This window comes from Rana temporaria, chromosome 2 (genome assembly GCF_905171775.1).
Source record: "Rana temporaria chromosome 2, aRanTem1.1, whole genome shotgun sequence".
NCBI classification, from domain to species: Eukaryota; Metazoa; Chordata; class Amphibia; order Anura; family Ranidae; genus Rana; species Rana temporaria.
The window spans coordinates 123,656,624-123,678,841 of NC_053490.1; the positions used below are offsets into that span (position 1 = coordinate 123,656,624).

Consider the following 22,218-nt stretch of genomic DNA (forward strand, 5'->3'; position numbering starts at 1 on the left):
CATGTGTATATGATAAACCCTCAGAGCCCCTCACCATGTGTATGTGATAAACCCTCAGAGCCCCTCACAATGTGTGTGACAAACCCCGGAGCCCCTCACCATGTGTGTGACAAACCCCGGAGCCCCTCACCATGTGTGTGACAAACCCCCGGAACCCCTCACCATGTGTGTGACAAACCCCAGAACCCCTCACCATGTGTGTGTGATAAACCCCCGGAATCCCTCACCATGTGTGTGTGATAAACCCCCGGAACCCCTCATCATGTGTATATGATAAACCCCCGAAACCCCTCATCACGTGTATATGATAAACCCCCGGAACCCCCTCACCATGTGTGTGACAAACCCCGGAACCCCTCACCATGTGTGTGTGATAAACCCCCGGAATCCCTCACCATGTGTGTGTGATAAACCCCGGAGCCCCTCACCATGTGTGTGTGATAAACCCCCGGAACCCCTCATCACGTGTATATGATAAACCCCCGGAACCCCCTCACCATGTGTGTGACAAACCCCGGAGCCCCTCACCATGTGTGTGTGATAAACCCCGGAGCCCCTCACCATGTGTGTGTGATAAACCCAGGTGACACATTTACTTGTGCCGATTCTGGATATGAGATCAGTGGATTGGCCAAACACATGATGAGGTCACGTCTTTATTGGTGGTCCTCTCCTGTACAGCTTAGGTAAAATGCTGAGGAAGGTCACTGTGTCAGATAATAATGACATGTTATGATTATTGAACATTTTATTGACAACAACGTCCAAGTAAACATCTAGCGGACAGTGGAGGCACCGGAGGGGTGAAGGTGAATCTCCAGCTCGGGAAGTCCCTTGGGCAGGATGCTCAGGCTTGGCCACTGCTTGCCAACTATTGCATCACCCCCTATGACTCATCCTAGCTCGTGATCTCCAACGGGACACTTCCGCGTTACAGACTAGGCCCATCCCCACCCCCGGAAACTGAAACACGCCCCTCTATGCGTCCCAAGCCTCGGTGTCATTTCAGAGCACTCTCTCTCATTGGCCCCTTTTCTATTGATCTGGGACACTAGGAAAAAACGTCAATGAAGTGATGCCGTAAAGTGAGAAACTTTGTATAGTTGGGATTGGCTGAAGCGGTAGTCTGGTGACGTTGCTTGTCCCAGTTTTATCATTGGCTGAGAAGCCGGGTATATAAAGACACGTCCCTGTGTTTGTCCTTCAGTCGTTTTGCTGAAGACGCAGACGATGATTAACATGAGCTCAAGGCTTTCATCCGATCACCCACTCACCGACACCCTGTGCCGCCGCGGACACTGCCGCTGTCACCAGAGAACAGACCCCACGCGGAGAAAGGTGAATGACAGCTCTGTGCCCTCTGATGGGTGGCTGATATAGACTGTGTATGGGGGGCTCTAATGTACAGCAATGGGGGAGAGGCTTCTATGGGGGTCTCCATATTATTATTATTATACATTTATTAGTGGAGGACATCATTCTTCTACATACTTGATGAATGTAGTTGATCTGGCAATGTAATCATGAAGGTGCTGTCTGGTTGGCTGTATTCTATTTACTGGAACAATGTGCCCCCCAGATTATGCCAAATGCAGTGATTGGACCAGTGTGCTGTCTGATGGGGGTGGGGGAGGGAGAAGGAGGGTGTAGTGGACATGTTTGTCTCCAGCATCTCTCCTGGGAAATGAGTGTTTTGCTGGAAACTAATGCAGTGTGGCAGAGCTTCTGTTAATCTCACAGTCCTTGATTAAAAAAAAAAAAAAAATATATATATATATATATATATATATATATATATATATATATATATATATATATATATATATATATATATATATATATATATATTCGTTTTCTAACATTGGGATTTGGGATGGTATTGGTGACTGATGGGATAGGTGATTGGATAAAGACTGGGATTGGTGGTTGGGATGTGGTCTGTGATTGGTAAGGGAGAGGTGGTTGGGATGCGATTAGTACAGGTGACTGGGATTGGTGGTTGGCATAAGATAGGTGACTGGGATTGGTGGTTTGGATGTGACTGGGTTTGGAAGTTGGCATAGGATAGGTGACTGGGATTGGTAGTTGGGATGTGACTGGGATTGGTGGCTGGCATAGGTGATTGGGATGTGACTGGGTTTGGTGGTTGGCATGGCATCGGGGATAGGTTGGAATAGGTGACTGGCATTGGTGGTTGGAATAGGATAGGTGACTGGGATTGGCATAGGATAGGTGACTAGGATGTGACTGGTTTGGTGGTTGGCATAGGATAGGTGATTGGGATGTGACTGGGATTGGTGGTTGGCATGGCATCGGGGATAGGTTGGAATAGGTGACTGGCATTGGTGGTTGGAATAGGATAGGTGACTGGGATTGGCATAGGATAGGTGACTAGGATGTGACTGGTTTGGTGGTTGGCATAGGATAGGTGATTGGGATGTGACTGGGATTGGTGGTTGGAATAGGTGACTGGCATTGGTGGTTGGAATAGGATAGGTGACTGGGATTGGCATAGGATAGGTGACTAGGATGTGACTGGTTTGGTGGTTGGCATAGGATAGGTGATTGGGATGTGACTAGGATTACTGGTTGGCATGGCATCGGGGATAGGTTGGAATAGGTCACTGGCATTGGTGGTTGGAATAGGATAGGTGACTGGGAGTGGCATAGGATAGGTGACTAGTTTGGTGGTTGGCATAGGATAGGCGATTGGGATGTGACTGGGATTGGTGGTTGTGATACGATCAGCAACTGTAAATGGTGTTTAGGATGGGATTGGGGGAAGCAGTATAAAATTATGCAGCCGCATGGAGTTGGTTGATGGAATATTATGTGATGAAGAGACCCTGCTACTGACTTTGGTAATGCATAGTTCTCTTCCATCATTGCTTTTGTTGCTGAGCAGCTCTAGAACATGCTTCTAAACTTAATACTTAAAAAATAATACTAATCCTCGTCTCATAAAAGAATAGTTTGTAGTCTGCAGTAAGTAGAAATGGGTGCAATGATGCACCACTTGTATTGTCAGGGAAGTTTGCATGCAGTTGCTGTGAGAACATGTATATTGGCGGCTTGCTGATCCAGGCCGGTGCAACAATTGGTCCTCTCTGCTCTGTCTAGACAGTGATGGGAGTATGGGTCTGAGGCCGGTTTGGCAGCGCAGGCTTGTCCCCCCTCCCCCCCCTCTCAATGGCTCATTTCCTTTCCTCGACAAGCGGAAAATATCCTACGCATTCTTTCATGTGGGAAGTATGGGAACTGGGATGGACTTGCATACAAACATGACTGAACATGTCCTTGTTAGAGTTGTGACTGCAGGAAATGGAAGACAATCCAGTTCTATTTCTAGGCCATTCAGAATAAAAATCACAGTATTTCCAAAATTGCACATTCTCTGTAGCTACCTTTTTACAAGAATGGCTTGAGACTTGTCTCTGGATCTTTCGATGCATCGCTGGTCATGTAAGCGGTGTTGCTGTACATGCTGTTTAATGAACAGGTTTTATGTGGTCAGATCTTTTTAAAGCGCCATAGAAAAAAAATTCTGCATTAACAGCTTTTATGACTTAAGTCGGAGTATCCATAGATTGCATTTTCTTCATCCTCCCAAATCCTTCTGGGATGCAATCCAAAATACTATAAATCGGGGAAGCACCCCCTTGCCTTAGCACCTAAAGCAGTTGTAAAGGCTGATTCTATGTAAGTAAAATGATAAACATGTTATATTTGCCTGCAAGGGTATTTTACAGAGCAGCCCTAACCTCCTGCTGGCACTGCTGCTCCTCCTTTTTTTTTTTTTTTTGAGTGCCCCCATACCAAGCTGTGTGTTTATGGGGGCACTTTGCAGGTCGGGGGTAGTGGATCATGGAAGGGCTTTTTGCATTTTATTTATTTTGCTTTAAGGCCAGTTAACACAGAACTGGGTTTTTTCGCACTGCAGTGGGCATCAATGTTAACTGCTCTGAATGAATGGACAGTAGTACCATGTGATCTAGTGAATTTTTAAAATGATGCATCTACTACTTTTCGATGCGGTCACACAAGATTTCAACCAATTCAAATGAATAGTCAAATTGGATTGCGTTCCTGTATGGTGGTGTGAATTAGTGCTTAAAGCAGAGTGGGTTAAGATAAAAACCTTTATGCTTTTAGAACCACGTTTAACACTGACCATAAGCCTAAGGTAAACAATTGCTACTAAAAAAAATTAAAGAATTCAAGGTAAGGGTATGTTTATATAGATGCATTGGCCCAGGATGGGTATGTATGTAGTTTTCTCATACCTGGCTGATCCCCCCCCCTAGGAGCTGAAAACTGCACACAGAGTGCAATGTGTGTGCACAAGTCCTCCGAAATCGAAGGACCTTTCCCTGATCCCCAGGGGCATTGGGCTCCAAATGGGGACTGGGGTACTTACACTTGGTCCATCTGGCCGAAAGTAGAAAGACCCCCCATTCTTTGAATGTGTCTGTGTGAAACCGAGACCCCATGAGAGAAAGTGAGCTAAGCCAGAAGACCATGTCCACCCCCTCCCAAGACTTTAGGGCAGGCCCGAGGACCTACACCCTACATGCAAAAATGTGTACAAACAAAAAAGAGACATATATTTGATATATATATATATATATATATATATATATATATATATATATATATATATATATATATATATATATATATATATAATTTGTTGCAATATTTTATGTCGCACTGTATTTGCAGAGTGGTCTTTCAAACACTTTTTTTTTTTTTATATTTTTTGGGGGGAAAAAAAATACACTTCAATTAATAAAAAAACGAAACGGTAAAGATGGCCCAATTTTTTTTTTTTTTTTGGTTTAGTGTGAAAGATGATGTTGCACCGAGAGAATCGTGATCTATTTTCTAAGCAAAAAATAGTGATTCTCATTTTAGCCAGAATCGTGCAGCTCACCACCCAGGGGCACGTAGACCACTGGTTTCTTTCAACCCCGTCCCACAGCCAGACCAGTGCAGCCCAGTCCCCACCAGGAAGGCCTGGAACTCAGAGCTTAGGGAGAGCCCCAGGAGGAAAATGCTCCACCATTAATCCCACCTAATTACATTCGAGAATTGCTAACTAAGCCCCTGTTTTTTTTTGTAAAATTCCATTGGGTGAAACTCTGCTTGAAGAGAAAAATGCTGGGTGTGATGGTGTGCGCTTGGCAACATGTTGCACTTCCTAAATACGAGTTGGTCTTTAAAGCTGTTCATCCACGCTATACAGCACAGATGACATTGGATGCAACCACTGTCCAGCTTTTACGCAAATCTCAGCTAGTTAATCAGACCAGTTTGAATTCATTGCATGGTCAGCTTGAATCTCTCAGTACTAACAGATTATAGTACCCGGTGTAGCCTGAGTACTAAACTTCCCTCAAGTAGGGCATGGACTCTTAACCACCCCCCACCTGACACCAGAGCTAAATAGATTGGATGGTTCTTCAGTAGTATCCCACTTGAATACCAACTTCCTGAAGATAGTTAAAGCGGATGTGCCATGGGAACAAAATATTAAAAGCCAGCAGCTACAAATACTGCAGCTGCTGACTTTTAATATTAGGACACTTACCTGTCCTGGAGTCCAGCGCCGATCGCAGCAGAGGACGAGCGATCGCTCGTCACTCTGCTGCCCCCCCGCCATCCACGCTGAGGGAACCAGGAAGTGAAGCGCTGCGGCTTCACTGCCCGGTTCCCTACGGCGCATGCGCGAGTTGCGCTGCGCCCGCCGATTGGCTCACACGCTGTGTGCTGGGAGCCGAGTGTTCCCAGCACACAACGGGCGACAGACGGGATGTGACGGAATGCCCGTCTTTTGCCCGTAGCGTGTGGCCGGAAGTGGGTGCAAATACCTGTCTTTAGACAGGTATCTGCACCCCCCTCCCCCCTGAAAGGTGTCAAATGTGACACCGGAGGGGGGGAGGGTTCCGATCAGCGGGACTCCACTTTAGGGTGGAGAACCGCTTTAATAAATAGTCTTCAAAATAATGTACTTAAAGGGGTTGTAAAGGTTTTTTATTTTTCTAAATAGGTTCCTTTTAAGCTAGTGCATTGTTGGTTCACTTACCTTTTTCCTTCGATTTTTTTTTTTTTTTTTTTTTTTTTTTTTTTTTTTCCTTCTAAATGTGTTTTTTGTCTGAATTTCTCACTTCCTGTTTCTCCTCAGTAAGCTTGCCCCCCATCATCCCCAGCCGTTCTGGCTGGGGGTCAGTCAGAACAGCTTACTGAGGAGGAACAAAGTGAGAAATTCAGACACAGAAAAAACATGTAGAAGGGGCAAATCGAAGGAAAAGGTAAGTGAACCAACAATGCACTAGCTTAAAGGAACCCATTTAGAAAATAAAAAAACAAACCTTTACAACCCCATTAAAACTAGTGGATCAAGGTCTATTTTAACATGAACCTTGGCCTGACCTAGCTGAAGAGCTGTTTAATACACGTATCTGTACAGTAACTATTGCACTGAATTTTGTGGGCAAAGTCAAGTTCTTTGTTAAAACCATAAAAGCCTTGGGAAGAAAGCTTTGTTCTTTTAATAATGTAATGCCAAGGTCCAGGTATGTGAGGTTATTAAGAATTGGTTTATCTATGCCAGTATTTCTCAACTCGAGGTGCCCCAACAGGTCATGATTTCCCTCGGATGAAACAGCTGTGGTAATTACTAAGGCAGTGAAACTGATTAAATGACCTGTGCAAAATAATGGAAAGCATGAAAACATGACCTGTTAGGGCCCTTTCACACAGGGCGGATCAGTAATGATCTGCTCCGTGTGTCCGTAAAAGCTCAGCGGGGATCCTCCGTAAAATCCCTGCTGCCCTGTCTTATCTCCGCTCTCCCCTATGGGGGGATCGGATGAACACGGATCGTGTGTCCGTGTTCATCTGATCCGCAAAATCGGAGCTTTGCGGAGGCGGGTGATTACGCGTGTCAGTGGATATTCATCCGCTGACATCTGCAATCACATATGTATGTCCCGTTTTCATCCACAAACGGATGGATGAAAATGCGAACATACGGTCCACACATGTGAAAGGGGCCTTAGGGCACCTTGAGGACTGGAGTTGAGACACATTGATTGCTATCTTACATTGTGCAGTTTTTTTTTTCTAATGATAAAATATATAAAAAAATTTTTTTTTTCTCTATTTTAGTGTTGGAAGAAGAAGACGACCTTTATTCACCACCACACCTGAGGTAATAAAGATGGTTTTACATTAACACAGGTTTCAACAGTTTATATAGAGCAACCTTGTCAATAGAGCAGCCTTGTCTGCCTCCTGGTTTTTCCTGTTGGCCAGTAAGGAAACCTGTCATAGTGGTGGGAAGACTGTTATAGGCTAATATGGCTGCCTCAATGGCCCTAGAAGCTGCGAAAAAGTACATAGTGGTGCTTCCAAGCCGTGGTGTTGGTTTATCAGTCATCTTTAGCTGATCTTGCTTTATAGATCTGTGGCCCCATTCACATGAGTGAGACACAACGCTCAACAAGCAAAAATCTATTTCCAATAGTCCTTGTTCACATGTGAATGTGTCCTGTTGGGTAGCAAAACTCCTGTCACTAAAGTACATGCGCTTTTCTTCCCCCATAGTTTTCAATGGAAATGCCTGAAAAGCGCGACATGAGCTTTTTTCCAGCTGATTTTTATTTTATATTTTTTAGTGTTTTTGTGCTCTCCAGGCCTTTTTCGGCAGCACTGCACACTTTTAGTTCATAAATGCCTGGAAAAAACAGCAAAAAACGTCCAATTCTGGTCCAGAACACACTTACAATGCTTAACATAGTAGCCCTATGCCACGCACACGCGATCGGAAATTCCGACAAAACTGGATTTTTTTTTTTTAGACGGAATTTTGTCTCAAACTTGTGTTGCATACACAACTCTTAAATGTTTCTTGTCCGAAATTCCGACAGCAAATGTCCGATGGAGCCTACACACGGTCGGAATTTCCAACAAAAAGCTCACATCGAACATTTGTTGGATTTTTCGATCGTGTACGCAGCATTAGAGTTGGGTTTAGATGTTTGGTCTAGGCCAACATTTTTCATGATTGCACAATGCTCTATGTGCCAATCATGTTTATAAGTTAGATTTTTTTCCCCTAATGGGCAGGGTCCAGCAACACTGTTTCTAAAGTGCATTAATAATGCAGAGTTGGGATAACCATAATCTGAAATCCATTTTGTAAATTCTAATGTTGTACTTTATTTTTGCAGTGAACCATTTTTGTGCAGAAAGACTGCCAAAAGATGATGGCAGAATCTCTGCCATTCTCTGGCTCTGTTGGCCCCCTGTCAGGGCTAGAGCTAGATGCCTGGTATGAGGACCTACAAGACATCCTGTTCTCTGAAACCAAGAATGCAGGGGTTCTCCAAACTGACGTAGACAAGCAGGTAAGCACGACAGTTTGTGTGCCATGGGTCTTTCCTTGCTTAATTCGATTAGTAAACTTTTAAATAAAAAATCATCTCCTGCAAAGTAAAAGGCATAATGTGCTAATATGTATTGCATACTACAATTTAAGACTTGCTTTAACCACTTAAAGACCTTGGCTGTTTTTCAGATTTGGCGTTTACAAGACTAAAACTTTCTTTTGATAGAAAATTACTTAAAACCCCCCAAACATTATACATTTTTTTTTTTCTCTAACACCCTAGAGAATAAAGTGGCGGTCATTGCAATACTTTTTGTCAGACCGTATTTGCGCAGCAGTCTTACAAGTGCACTTTTTTGGGAAAAAACACTTTTTTGAATTGAATTAAAAAAAAAAAAGACAACAGTAAAGTTGGCCCAATTTTTTTTTATATATTGTGAAAGATAATGTTAGGCCAAGTAAAATGATACCCAACATGTCGCGCTTCAAAATTGCGCCTGCTCGTGGAATGGTGTCAAACTTTTACCCTTAAAAATCTCCATAGGCAATGTTTTAAACTATTCTATCGGTTGCATCTTTTGAGCTACAAAAAGGTATAGAATTATTGCACTCGCTCAAACGATCGTGGCGATACCTCACTTGTGTGGTTTGAACACCGTTTTCATATGCGGGCGCTACTCACGTATGCGTTCGCTTCTGCGCATGAGCTCGTCGGGACGGGGCGCTTTAAATTTTTTTTTTTTTTCTTTTTTTTTACACTGAGGGGGGGAAAAATTTATCGCTTTTATTCCTATTACAAGGAATGTAAACATCCCTTGTAATAGAAAAAAGCATGACAGGTCCTCCTTAAATATGAGATCTGGGGTCAAAAAGACCTCAAATCCCATATTTAGACTTAAATGCAAAAAAAAAAAAGACGACTAGAAAATATTGCTTTAAGAAGCATGGGTGGAAGTGATGTTTTGACGTCACTTCCGCCCTGCTATGGGGACGGGTGGGGGCCATCTTGCCCTCACTCATATCCCAGCCGACCAGGGGACAGGACCCGTGCACCTCTGCCACTACCGACGGCTCAGGTAAGCGGAGGGGGGTCCCCCCTCTCCCGCCGCCAATAACGATTCTCTCGCGGAGATCACTGTTGGCGTTTACAGGACCGCTCACAGTAAAGATGGATATCTCGGTTGTGGCAGCAGCTGTTGCCGAGAAATCCATCTTTAAAGTACCGATGTATATGTACATGAGCAGGTCCTTAAGCGGTTAACCGGTTCCCGAGTGGCTCTCGCACATACTGCGGCAGAATGGCTCTCCTGGGCCAGATCCTGTACATATACAGCTTAGCACAGAGAGCTACCAGAGGACCTGCACGGCAGGGAACCCAATGTGCCTGGCCGGCGATCGTGTGCGGGAGCACAGGGGTTTGTAAACCCACATGAGAAGGGGATGGAGATCGTGTCTTTCTACAAAGTGGAAACTGTCATCTTCTATAGTGAGTCTCCCCCCACCCCACACAGTGAATAACACACAATAGGGAACACAGTTAACCCCTGGATTGCCTCCCCCTAGTGTTAACCCCTTCCCTGCCAGTAATATTTGCATAGTACTCAGTGCATATGATCTCTGTAAGTGTCAATGGTCCCAAAAATTTGTCAAGTGTCCAACCTGCCTGCCAGATCACAGCTATTACTAGTAAAAAAATAAATAAACGCCATAAATCTTTCCCATAGTTTGTAGACTCTATAACCTTTACACAAACCAGTCAATCCACATTTATTCTGTTTTATTGTTTGTTAAAAAAAGTAGAAGAATGCATATCGGCCTAAAGTGAGAAAGGAAAATTTTGTTTAAAAAAAAAAAAATAGCTGGTGCCATAACATTGGTTTTTTAATGTCAAAATAATGACATATTCTTGCAATGGGCAGTTGTCAAATTGAGAACCAGGTTGCTGATCAATGGTCTAAGAATTCCATGGACTTGCATGTAGTTAAAGGGCCAAACAACTCTTCCAGAACAGTATTAGGAACGTAGCTGCACTGTCTGGATAAAGATGGGTCAGGCAACCCACTGGACTCAATTTCCCCCCCACCTTAAAAAAAAAAAAAAAAAAAAAAAAATATTACTGGGAGAAATATGGTGGCTGCCATTATTGCTCCTTTTTATTCTGAATTTTACTAGTTGCTTGGCTGACCCTCTTGCTTCAAAAGAAATGATCCTGGACTGCTGCACTCTGATAGGGGATTTATTAAAACAAAATGAACAAAGGATAAAATCCAAAGCTGTATGACCTCCAAAAATTCATGCAACACTGCAATCAATAGTAGGAAGTGGACAAAAAGGCTAACATGTTTCACATCATGGATGCTTAGTCATAGCTGGGATCAGCGCAGAGTCTGCACCTGTCAGTGCAACAGGGTGGGAGCACAGCATAGGTCGCAGGGCTTGGAGCGGTACTCCCCCAGGCCCTCCCCCCCCCCCCCCCATCTCTTGCTTTAAAACGCTGAAGTAAGAACCACTATGCAGATGAGGACTCCGATTAGTGGCTTAAAAGTACTAAATCTAGCGTTTCTGGTAAAGTCAGACTTGTGTTTCTCTTAGGATAGTTTTACTTGGTGGGAACAAGTTCACAGTCCAGCTCCCCCCACATATTGATGCAAGAAACCTCCACACCCCCAATATTCAGTAAGTCCGAGTGATTGGAGGAAAGTGGTGGGAGCTAGAGACGTTTGCCCTGGTATGGCAATCTTGCCAACATCCACTCTAAGGCTGCATTCACATCTAGACGGACGAAATCGCGGCGTTTTGTCGCCGCAAATCGCGGTAAAAATAGCGGCGTTTTGTACCGCGATTTGTGGCGACAAAACGCGGGTATTGTCCGCCTAGATGTGTCCCAAGATGACCCCCTCTATGGAGATGATTGCCATCTCCTAGCCGAACGCTCGAAGACGCCTGAAAAAAAGGTCCGGGACCTTTTTTCACGCCGCAGGCGACAGGCGTCCGGCGTGGAGATGTGAACCATCTCCATAGAGGGACATGTATTTCCAGCCCTCTGGCGGCAGAGGCGTAGCGCTACAGGCGTAAAAACGCCTAGATGTGAATGGGGTCTAAAGTGTAATATCAATCTGGTTGGTTCTTGCAAGGCATGTTTGTGTGGATTTCTAACGTTTTATCTTTAAACAGGGCATGCAGGTTGAAGAACTGGACAGCGCAAGTTATCTTTGGACACTGGACTCTGTTAATTCTTCTTTACCAATCAGTTTCACAGAAGAGGATGTAGTTGCCTTGGAAGCTGTTGTAGAACAGTTCCCTTCCGAGGTGCTGGAATTCTTAAACCACGGATCACAAAATAACTTTGATATTCCATCCTCCTCGACTGAGGTTCCAGAAGTCCAACACGATGGAGCTGTAGAAGTGGACTCTAGCTGCAGCAGCCCTCCATCTCAAACCTACACAGAAGATGAGGAATCTAGTGGCAGCCAATCAGGAACAAAAAGAAAGAGGCACTCCCAGCCAAGAGGGGGCAAGGTCCGTGTTAAGGAAAAGGAGCAAGAGAACGATAAGAAAGTTTCCTATCTAATGGCAGAGAATGAGCGTCTAAAGGGGGAGATTGAGCGTCTCAGTTTGGAAGTAGAGGAGACTCGGAAGTTGCTCATTGAAAGAATGGTGAATCTAAAGAAGGTTGTATAAACTGAAAGCCATACAAACTGCTTTGTTAAAAAAAAAAAGCATGGAAAGGAGTGGCATGGCACAATGTTTGTCTTGATAGAATGGTATGAACTTGATCTACAGCTCTGGCAGTAGGCGCACGGGTGGCTAATGGTTGGACTTGTGGGAGGAGTCAGCACTTTGGATGCACAATATTGTGGTCCTAACAAATAACTGTTATATATGTGCATGAGTATATAGGTGTATCTGCATGGCTATGTTTTGTAGTGTCTTAATGTTTAAATGGTAATGTTCGTATCGAACTGCCTTTTTTTTTTTTCACTTAAGTATTTTTTTTTAACCAAATAACTTCTATAATAAACTATTATCAGAGTTTTGTCTGGCTTTTTTTTTTCCATACATGATATAATTTAAGAAGGTAACCATCTTGCTTTGCTGCTCTGAAAACGTCAGTACTTCTTCATAGCTGCAAAGAGCCAGGCAGTTGGCATTTTAAAGGGTTATCATTGGCAGCTTTTTTTGTTGGCCTATAAGCAGCAAGGTCTTTCCTCCACTTGGGCTACTCTCAATTGCATTAGCCAGGATAAAAACAATGCTACAGTTGTACTATGGCTATGAATCAAATTGTGGTTGTTGCTTTGCAACATCTCTATAAAATGTGAAAAATTGCTGTGATGGGCAACAGCTTATTTACAAATTAAAGCTGAAGGATCACCATGAATATGTATATTCAGCAATTAAACAAAGTATTTGTGGACTCCTCCTCATACATGTTGGTTCTCTGGCTTTGAGTCACTATACCAGGCATGTCCAAAGTCAGGCCCGGGGGCCAAATGCAGCCCCCTGCTGTTTAAGTCCCCCCTGGGGATATATATTGTTTGTGGCCCCCAGGGCCACAAAAGATATAAACTGTTTATTGGCGCTGCCTTGGAGGGGACAGGACGAGCGCCATAAGATTACATGCTGAGAATCTCCTGTTTACTCAGCAGCGTCTGTATTGGAAGTCCTGTCTCCTGGGATGCCATTGGACGACTGTTCTGTCTATCATAGGAGGCAGGACTTTGTATTAAAGAGGCCACAGGGTAAACAAGACATTCTCCTGATTGTAATCTGTCGGCACTCATCCCACCCTCTGCCCTCCGAGGCTGCAGATGGGCATCGTTCAGGCTGCACTGATGGCACATGTTAGGTTGCATTCATGGCAATGGTAAGCCTGTGTGTGTTATACGCCGATAAATACGGTATATCCAAAATAACACACCCAAGCTCATCCTTGGTTCTAAGCAGCGCTCTGGGATTCGTTGGGGCCACAAAATAAATATATACAGTATATCCAAATAACACGCCCAAGCTCATCTCTTCACCACACACAGCCACAAAGGCAGGTTAATTCTTGTTGGGCCGTGTATTAATGCTCAGACTAACACACTTAGACAGAATTTTAATGGTTCAAAGAATGTCAGGCAAAATAGTCGGCCCTCACACGTTTACTTTTTCAAATCTGGCCTTTTTTTGAAAAAAGTTTGGACACCCCTGCACTAACCTAAAACCTGGGGGGGTCACAAGCACCACACCAGGGAGAAAGCCTTGCATTACTGTGTGGAGTTAGACAGAACAGGAAGTGAGGATTTCTCAGAAAAAATGAGGACATTTAAAAGCAAAATCAAAGGATGAGGTAAGTGAAGGAGGACTGCACTGAGGTAAAGGAAGCTATTTAGGGGAAGAAAAAAAAATTGTACCTTTTACAACCCCTTTAATTTTAATGGGCAGGATAAAAAAAATATTCTGACCAATGAATTGCAACGGATTTTTTTTTTTTTTGCCTTACGTGCAAGGTAAAGGCTTATACATCGCATACTAGCACGTTATGTGAAACTTCCATCAAAATGAAGCCGTCCAGGTTCATGGCTTCAGCTCTGTGACCGTCAGGCGCTGCAATGACATCCCTTCAATGCACGGGAGCTGCTTGTCACATTGCACTGCCCTGAAGAAACAGCACAGGCGACTGTTCCGTCAGAACACGTGCCAGTGACATAACTGTCTGCAAGGACAGTAAATGGTGCAGGTTTAGGAGACATTTTACACTACCTCTAGATTAAAACTAGGAGGAAGTAATTTTCCTTTATCACCCAGGAGCTTTAAACTTACGAAAGTTAGGCTTTTTTTTTCTGCAAAAACCACTGCTGGCTTCTATGTCCTGTGTGGCCTAAATGCAATACCTATGGGCCTTCTACAGCAAGTCTAAAAAAAAAAGTTGAACATCCAAGATATAAAAGCTGAATTTCCAGGAAATCATAATAATAAAATAAATCTGCCCCCGCAAGTTAAAAGCTAGTATGCATCACATACTAGCAAATTATATAAAAGACCTGCCTGAAAAAGCCCTCCAGAGCACTTTCACAGCTCCCCCAGGTCTTCCTTTTAGACTGATCGAGCCATGACATCATCACTCCTGTACCTGCGCACAGTAGATATCTCCTAAACCGGTGCAGGTTTGAGATATTTACTATACCTACAGGTAAGCTTTGTGGAAGTAAAGGCCTTTAATTCATACAGCTTGCCTGTAGGTATAAATCATTAAAAGGATACGTTAACCTTAAAAAAAAAATATATATATATATATACACACACACGGGCACATTTTTGCAGGTAAAATGTGCATATATTTTTTTTTGTTGGGAGCCTGGAAAGCAGATTGTGGGTGCTTTGCAGGGCTCTTGCAGACTATGGGGGTTATTTACTAAAGAAAAATCCACTTTGCACTTGGAAGTGCAGTCGCTGCAGATCTGAGGGGGACATGCAAGGAAAATAATATAAGCAATGATAAAATGAGCAGAGTTTCCCCTCATTTCAGATCTTCTCCTCAGATTTACATTGACTGCACTTGTAGTGCATTTGCCTTTCGTAAATAACCCCCAGTGTGTAAGCTGTTTGGCCAAGCAGTTGCACATTAACAGGAGCCATCAAAAAATTACAAGCAGACAGCTGCAAAGGCTGCTGGACCTTGTCGTTTTCTATTCACAGAACTCTGTGAATGAGTGATGCGGGCAGAGCCAGGGAAGAAGATCACTGGCTCTGCCCGCATCACTCATTCATAGAGTCACATCTGGGCCAGTGGATGTGTAACATGTTACAAAAAGTGAACTTATCCTTTTAAAAGGCCCTTACTTTAATTACAAAGCAGCTTTCTGAACATCAATATATTCTCTCTAGCAGTAGTTCAAATCTGGTGACAGGCAAAATACACTTCCCAGAGGATCCTCTGGGAACGAGGTGAAGAGGTAATTGGTGTTACTATAACACTGTTCTATTTATCTCCCGACTGATGGTGAAAGTATTGAGCAGTCACCTCTTTCCCTAGTTACACACTCAACAAGCCATGCAATCCTTTGCAATACATTACAGCAATCTCCATTTAGATGGCAGTAGATACATTTAAAACAAACAAAAGGACCTTAATAAGTTTATTTTAAAAACATATTAACCATTTCAGAGCTGTAGGTTTTCTTTTTTTTTTTTTTGTAGCACATAAATTATTTCTTTTTCTTCCCCTTCTGGGCAGGTGGATTCGGTGATTTTCCTTCTGCCAATGCCAGGTCTTTTTTCAGCTGCAGCAGCTTTTGCACCTCCTTGTCAATTAATGACTTTTCTGCAGCTTTACTCTTTAGCTCCCGCACATGGTTACCCTGCAAAGATATAGACCAGATCAGTTGCTTGTAAACCTAAAGCAATACTAAAAATTTATATATATATATATTTTTCCATGCAAAAATAAAAAGTGGACTCCAGGCAAAAACTTCCTGCTTTGCATTTTTATTTTCACTCCAAGACAACAATCCAAAGGCATTCAGACAGCAGATAGTGCCATGTTCTGTGCGTTGCCGCAGGCAGCACATAGCAATGCTTGCATGTAGTCCCATACTAAGCAGTTGGGGACAGATTTGCCCCATACTGCATCTCATCTAATAAACCACTCAGAGTATGTGAGAAAATTGCCAGCCACACTATTCTGAAAACAGGTAAGTGTCTATAAATCAATGATTAGAACATTGATAGCACTAATCATTCCCAGGATAAATATTTCTAATCAGCTCCAAACAAATTATATTATTCACTGTGCACCCCACTCAGAGCTGTACAGACTTTGCTTGGCCATTATGAAGGCTGCTACCATGAAAATTGTTGGTCAGAACCGCAGGCAAATATTTTATCCAGGTGAGCGGTGCTTATGGCAGTAAGAAGGCCTTGGAATGTTATTAAACTTGTAGATTGCAGCATACCCATATTCTAATATAGAATGCTACAATCAGAGACTTTACATTTCCATCAACCTGTAGTAAAAATGTGTACAAAGTATTAGGATGAGCAAATTGGTTACATTGGGCCTGGAAACCTAGACATGAAAGGGTTAAATACAAATGTTTTATTGCATATCTCTGTGCTGGAAAAATACAGAAGCAGACATTGGGGTTAAAGCGGGAGTTCATCCGAAAAAGATTTTTTAACATTAGATTGAGGCTCATTTTGTCAAGGGAAATCGGGTTTTTTTTTTTAAATCGAAGCAGTACTTACCTTTTTAGAGAGCGATCTTCTCCGCCGCTTCCGGGTATGGTCTTCGGGACTGGGCATTCCTATTTGATTGACAGGCTTCCGACGGTCGCATACAGCACATCACGAGTAGCCGAAAGAAGCCGAACGTCGGTACAGCGCCTGCGCACCGACGTTCGGCTACTTTCGGAAAAGCGTGGCGCGATAGATGCGACCGTCGGAAGGCTGTCAATCAAATAGAAATGCCCAGTCCCGCAGCCCATACCCGGAAGCGGCGGAGAAGATCGCTCTCTAAAACGGTAAGTACGGCTTCGATTTAAAAAAAAACACCTGATTCCCTTTGACAAAACGAGCCTCAATCTAATGTTAAAAATTTACTTTTTGGGTGAACCTCCACTTTAATTTACCAAAAAAAACCTGCAAGAGTGCAAAACCTGGTAGCCAATCAGCTTCGAACCTCAGCTTGTTCAAATTAAGCTTTGACAAAAAATTATGGAAGCTGATTGGTTCAGCTGTGCATGGAAACCAGACTGCACTATCCAGTTTTAGTAAGGCTGCTTTCACACTGAGGCGCTTTGAAGGCGCTATAGTGCTAAAAATAGCCCCTGCAAAGCGCCTTGAAAGTCACTTTCACACTGGAGCGGTGCGCTAGCAGAACAGTAAAAAAAAAGTCCTGCTAGCCGAATCTTAAAGCGCTAAATCTACACCGCTCCTAAAGTGCCCCTGCCCATTGAAATCAATCAGCTCTTTGCCAGCAGTTTTAACACTTTTTCGGACGCTAGCGGGGTTAAAAACGCACCACTAACAGCCGAAAAACTGCAAAAATGTATTTCTAGCGGCGCTTTACCCCCGCATCCCAGTGTGAAAGTAGCCCAAATCATCCACATTGTTATTCTGCATAAGCTTAGTGCCTTGTCTGGACTGTAAAATAAAACACGAAAGCCAATGGATCAATATAAGGCAAGTAATGGAAGCCTACATGCTTTTCCCTCAGTTTAGGGATATTATCCAATGAGAAGATAATTCTATTGAGTGCGATGTTCCAACTCACAGACTACTTCATGTCCAGTAACTCCATAAAGGAAATCCAACAACAATTAAATGTTCTTGTCTGCGTTTCCCAGCTAAATCTACATCTTAAAGTGGAGGTTCCATCAAAAAAACAATTTTGCTTTAAACTGTAGCTTACACCTAAAAAAGAATAAAAAAAATATATATATTTTTTTTTTACTCATCTAGGAATGCCTGTTGCTATGCGGTCCCACGAAATCTGCCTTTGAAACCACCTAGGATTCTGACATCATCTCCTTCTAATGCTCCTGGGAAATGTGTGTCATCATTTCCCAGGATGCAGTGCGCTGTCCAATTATCACTCCCCATCCAAGACTTCCAGGAAGTAAGTGCCTGTAGGCTTCACAATGCCCACAAGCAAAATGACAACGGTGTAGACATAGTTTTATAAACTATCTTTTTTGAATATCTATGCGGATCGGCGGTGGATTGTAAAATAGTAAGTGACCGGATTTATATTATAAAAACGCAGGATGAAAGGACATACATTTAAAAAATGCCAATTGTGGTTGGAACTCCACTTTAAATAGAATGCATATAACCTTTTATTTTCAGTACAGTGGTACTTATATGAAAATCAGGGAAATAAAAACAAAAAAAAAACACTCCCTTCACTCTAATTTTTAGCAGTCCCTAAAAACACTCCCATTCTTCAAGTTTGGCGCAGTCCAATCTGAAAAAATAAAGCAAACATTCTCCATATTTTAGAGCAGCTCAGTCTGAACACATGCCCTTTATTGTAGGCTCAAATATATTTTCCACTCAGGCATTACAGATTGCGATGGGCGTGTTCAGGTTAGCCCACATTTGCCATCCAGCCATGACTTCCTTAACCTACGTGGGCAAATTACCCGCAGCTGTGGTATTCCCTGCAGCCACATGTATACAAGGGTGGTGGGCGGGAATGCCCTGGGTACAGATGACCACTTCCTGGCAGGCTTGCATGCGTGGGTTTGGACCCTAGTCTGAACATGGCCAAGCTCATTACAGACTAGTAGTAACACTGGGCCTTCACTTAAGTATTTTTTTTTAACCAAATAACTTCTATAATAAACTATTATCAGAGTTTTGTCTGGCTTTTTTTTTTCCATACATGATATAATTTAAGAAGGTAACCATCTTGCTTTGCTGCTCTGAAAACGTCAGTACTTCTTCATAGCTGCAAAGAGCCAGGCAGTTGGCATTTTAAAGGGTTATCATTGGCAGCTTTTTTTGTTGGCCTATAAGCAGCAAGGTCTTTCCTCCACTTGGGCTACTCTCAATTGCATTAGCCAGGATAAAAACAATGCTACAGTTGTACTATGGCTATGAATCAAATTGTGGTTGTTGCTTTGCAACATCTCTATAAAATGTGAAAAATTGCTGTGATGGGCAACAGCTTATTTACAAATTAAAGCTGAAGGATCACCATGAATATGTATATTCAGCAATTAAACAAAGTATTTGTGGACTCCTCCTCATACATGTTGGTTCTCTGGCTTTGAGTCACTATACCAGGCATGTCCAAAGTCAGGCCCGGGGGCCAAATGCAGCCCCCTGCTGTTTAAGTCCCCCCTGGGGATATATATTGTTTGTGGCCCCCAGGGCCACAAAAGATATAAACTGTTTATTGGCGCTGCCTTGGAGGGGACAGGACGAGCGCCATAAGATTACATGCTGAGAATCTCCTGTTTACTCAGCAGCGTCTGTATTGGAAGTCCTGTCTCCTGGGATGCCATTGGACGACTGTTCTGTCTATCATAGGAGGCAGGACTTTGTATTAAAGAGGCCACAGGGTAAACAAGACATTCTCCTGATTGTAATCTGTCGGCACTCATCCCACCCTCTGCCCTCCGAGGCTGCAGATGGGCATCGTTCAGGCTGCACTGATGGCACATGTTAGGTTGCATTCATGGCAATGGTAAGCCTGTGTGTGTTATACGCCGATAAATACGGTATATCCAAAATAACACACCCAAGCTCATCCTTGGTTCTAAGCAGCGCTCTGGGATTCGTTGGGGCCACAAAATAAATATATACAGTATATCCAAATAACACGCCCAAGCTCATCTCTTCACCACACACAGCCACAAAGGCAGGTTAATTCTTGTTGGGCCGTGTATTAATGCTCAGACTAACACACTTAGACAGAATTTTAATGGTTCAAAGAATGTCAGGCAAAATAGTCGGCCCTCACACGTTTACTTTTTCAAATCTGGCCTTTTTTTGAAAAAAGTTTGGACACCCCTGCACTAACCTAAAACCTGGGGGGGTCACAAGCACCACACCAGGGAGAAAGCCTTGCATTACTGTGTGGAGTTAGACAGAACAGGAAGTGAGGATTTCTCAGAAAAAATGAGGACATTTAAAAGCAAAATCAAAGGATGAGGTAAGTGAAGGAGGACTGCACTGAGGTAAAGGAAGCTATTTAGGGGAAGAAAAAAAAATTGTACCTTTTACAACCCCTTTAATTTTAATGGGCAGGATAAAAAAAATATTCTGACCAATGAATTGCAACGGATTTTTTTTTTTTTTGCCTTACGTGCAAGGTAAAGGCTTATACATCGCATACTAGCACGTTATGTGAAACTTCCATCAAAATGAAGCCGTCCAGGTTCATGGCTTCAGCTCTGTGACCGTCAGGCGCTGCAATGACATCCCTTCAATGCACGGGAGCTGCTTGTCACATTGCACTGCCCTGAAGAAACAGCACAGGCGACTGTTCCGTCAGAACACGTGCCAGTGACATAACTGTCTGCAAGGACAGTAAATGGTGCAGGTTTAGGAGACATTTTACACTACCTCTAGATTAAAACTAGGAGGAAGTAATTTTCCTTTATCACCCAGGAGCTTTAAACTTACGAAAGTTAGGCTTTTTTTTTCTGCAAAAACCACTGCTGGCTTCTATGTCCTGTGTGGCCTAAATGCAATACCTATGGGCCTTCTACAGCAAGTCTAAAAAAAAAAGTTGAACATCCAAGATATAAAAGCTGAATTTCCAGGAAATCATAATAATAAAATAAATCTGCCCCCGCAAGTTAAAAGCTAGTATGCATCACATACTAGCAAATTATATAAAAGACCTGCCTGAAAAAGCCCTCCAGAGCACTTTCACAGCTCCCCCAGGTCTTCCTTTTAGACTGATCGAGCCATGACATCATCACTCCTGTACCTGCGCACAGTAGATATCTCCTAAACCGGTGCAGGTTTGAGATATTTACTATACCTACAGGTAAGCTTTGTGGAAGTAAAGGCCTTTAATTCATACAGCTTGCCTGTAGGTATAAATCATTAAAAGGATACGTTAACCTTAAAAAAAAAATATATATATATATATACACACACACGGGCACATTTTTGCAGGTAAAATGTGCATATATTTTTTTTTGTTGGGAGCCTGGAAAGCAGATTGTGGGTGCTTTGCAGGGCTCTTGCAGACTATGGGGGTTATTTACTAAAGAAAAATCCACTTTGCACTTGGAAGTGCAGTCGCTGCAGATCTGAGGGGGACATGCAAGGAAAATAATATAAGCAATGATAAAATGAGCAGAGTTTCCCCTCATTTCAGATCTTCTCCTCAGATTTACATTGACTGCACTTGTAGTGCATTTGCCTTTCGTAAATAACCCCCAGTGTGTAAGCTGTTTGGCCAAGCAGTTGCACATTAACAGGAGCCATCAAAAAATTACAAGCAGACAGCTGCAAAGGCTGCTGGACCTTGTCGTTTTCTATTCACAGAACTCTGTGAATGAGTGATGCGGGCAGAGCCAGGGAAGAAGATCACTGGCTCTGCCCGCATCACTCATTCATAGAGTCACATCTGGGCCAGTGGATGTGTAACATGTTACAAAAAGTGAACTTATCCTTTTAAAAGGCCCTTACTTTAATTACAAAGCAGCTTTCTGAACATCAATATATTCTCTCTAGCAGTAGTTCAAATCTGGTGACAGGCAAAATACACTTCCCAGAGGATCCTCTGGGAACGAGGTGAAGAGGTAATTGGTGTTACTATAACACTGTTCTATTTATCTCCCGACTGATGGTGAAAGTATTGAGCAGTCACCTCTTTCCCTAGTTACACACTCAACAAGCCATGCAATCCTTTGCAATACATTACAGCAATCTCCATTTAGATGGCAGTAGATACATTTAAAACAAACAAAAGGACCTTAATAAGTTTATTTTAAAAACATATTAACCATTTCAGAGCTGTAGGTTTTCTTTTTTTTTTTTTTGTAGCACATAAATTATTTCTTTTTCTTCCCCTTCTGGGCAGGTGGATTCGGTGATTTTCCTTCTGCCAATGCCAGGTCTTTTTTCAGCTGCAGCAGCTTTTGCACCTCCTTGTCAATTAATGACTTTTCTGCAGCTTTACTCTTTAGCTCCCGCACATGGTTACCCTGCAAAGATATAGACCAGATCAGTTGCTTGTAAACCTAAAGCAATACTAAAAATTTATATATATATATATTTTTCCATGCAAAAATAAAAAGTGGACTCCAGGCAAAAACTTCCTGCTTTGCATTTTTATTTTCACTCCAAGACAACAATCCAAAGGCATTCAGACA

At 42.8% G+C, this 22,218-nt stretch overlaps 2 protein-coding genes across 3 annotated transcripts in view; one reads left to right on the forward strand and one right to left on the reverse strand.

Annotated features, from left to right (window-relative positions):
- Nucleotides 1-1,194: 1,194 nt before the first annotated feature.
- DDIT3 (DNA damage inducible transcript 3) lies at nt 1,195-12,111 on the forward strand. Its single transcript, XM_040340915.1, has 4 exons — nt 1,195-1,338; nt 7,171-7,213; nt 8,235-8,411; nt 11,567-12,111. Exons 3-4 carry the CDS (start codon nt 8,268-8,270, stop codon nt 12,071-12,073), a joined length of 651 nt encoding a protein of 216 aa, XP_040196849.1. The 5' UTR covers nt 1,195-1,338; nt 7,171-7,213; nt 8,235-8,267; the 3' UTR covers nt 12,074-12,111.
- Nucleotides 12,112-21,844: 9,733 nt separating this feature from the next.
- Nucleotides 21,845-22,218, reverse strand: part of MARS1 (methionyl-tRNA synthetase 1) — a 65,651-nt gene continuing 65,277 nt past the window's right edge. For both annotated transcript variants that reach the window (XM_040340916.1, XM_040340917.1), the window contains one exon: nt 21,845-22,050. In XM_040340916.1, coding sequence (XP_040196850.1) covers nt 21,898-22,050 — 153 coding nt within the window. In that variant the 3' untranslated portion in view covers nt 21,845-21,897. The remainder of the gene's footprint in view (nt 22,051-22,218) is intronic.

Excerpts from the sequence above, each read along its gene's own strand:
- DDIT3 (XM_040340915.1), top strand. The coding sequence starts at position 8,268 with ATGATGGCAGAATCTCTGCCATTCTCTGGCTCTGTTGGCCCCCTGTCA. Across the intron at positions 8,412-11,566 it reads AAACTGACGTAGACAAGCAG|GGCATGCAGGTTGAAGAACT; the intron begins GTAAGCACGACA and ends ATCTTTAAACAG.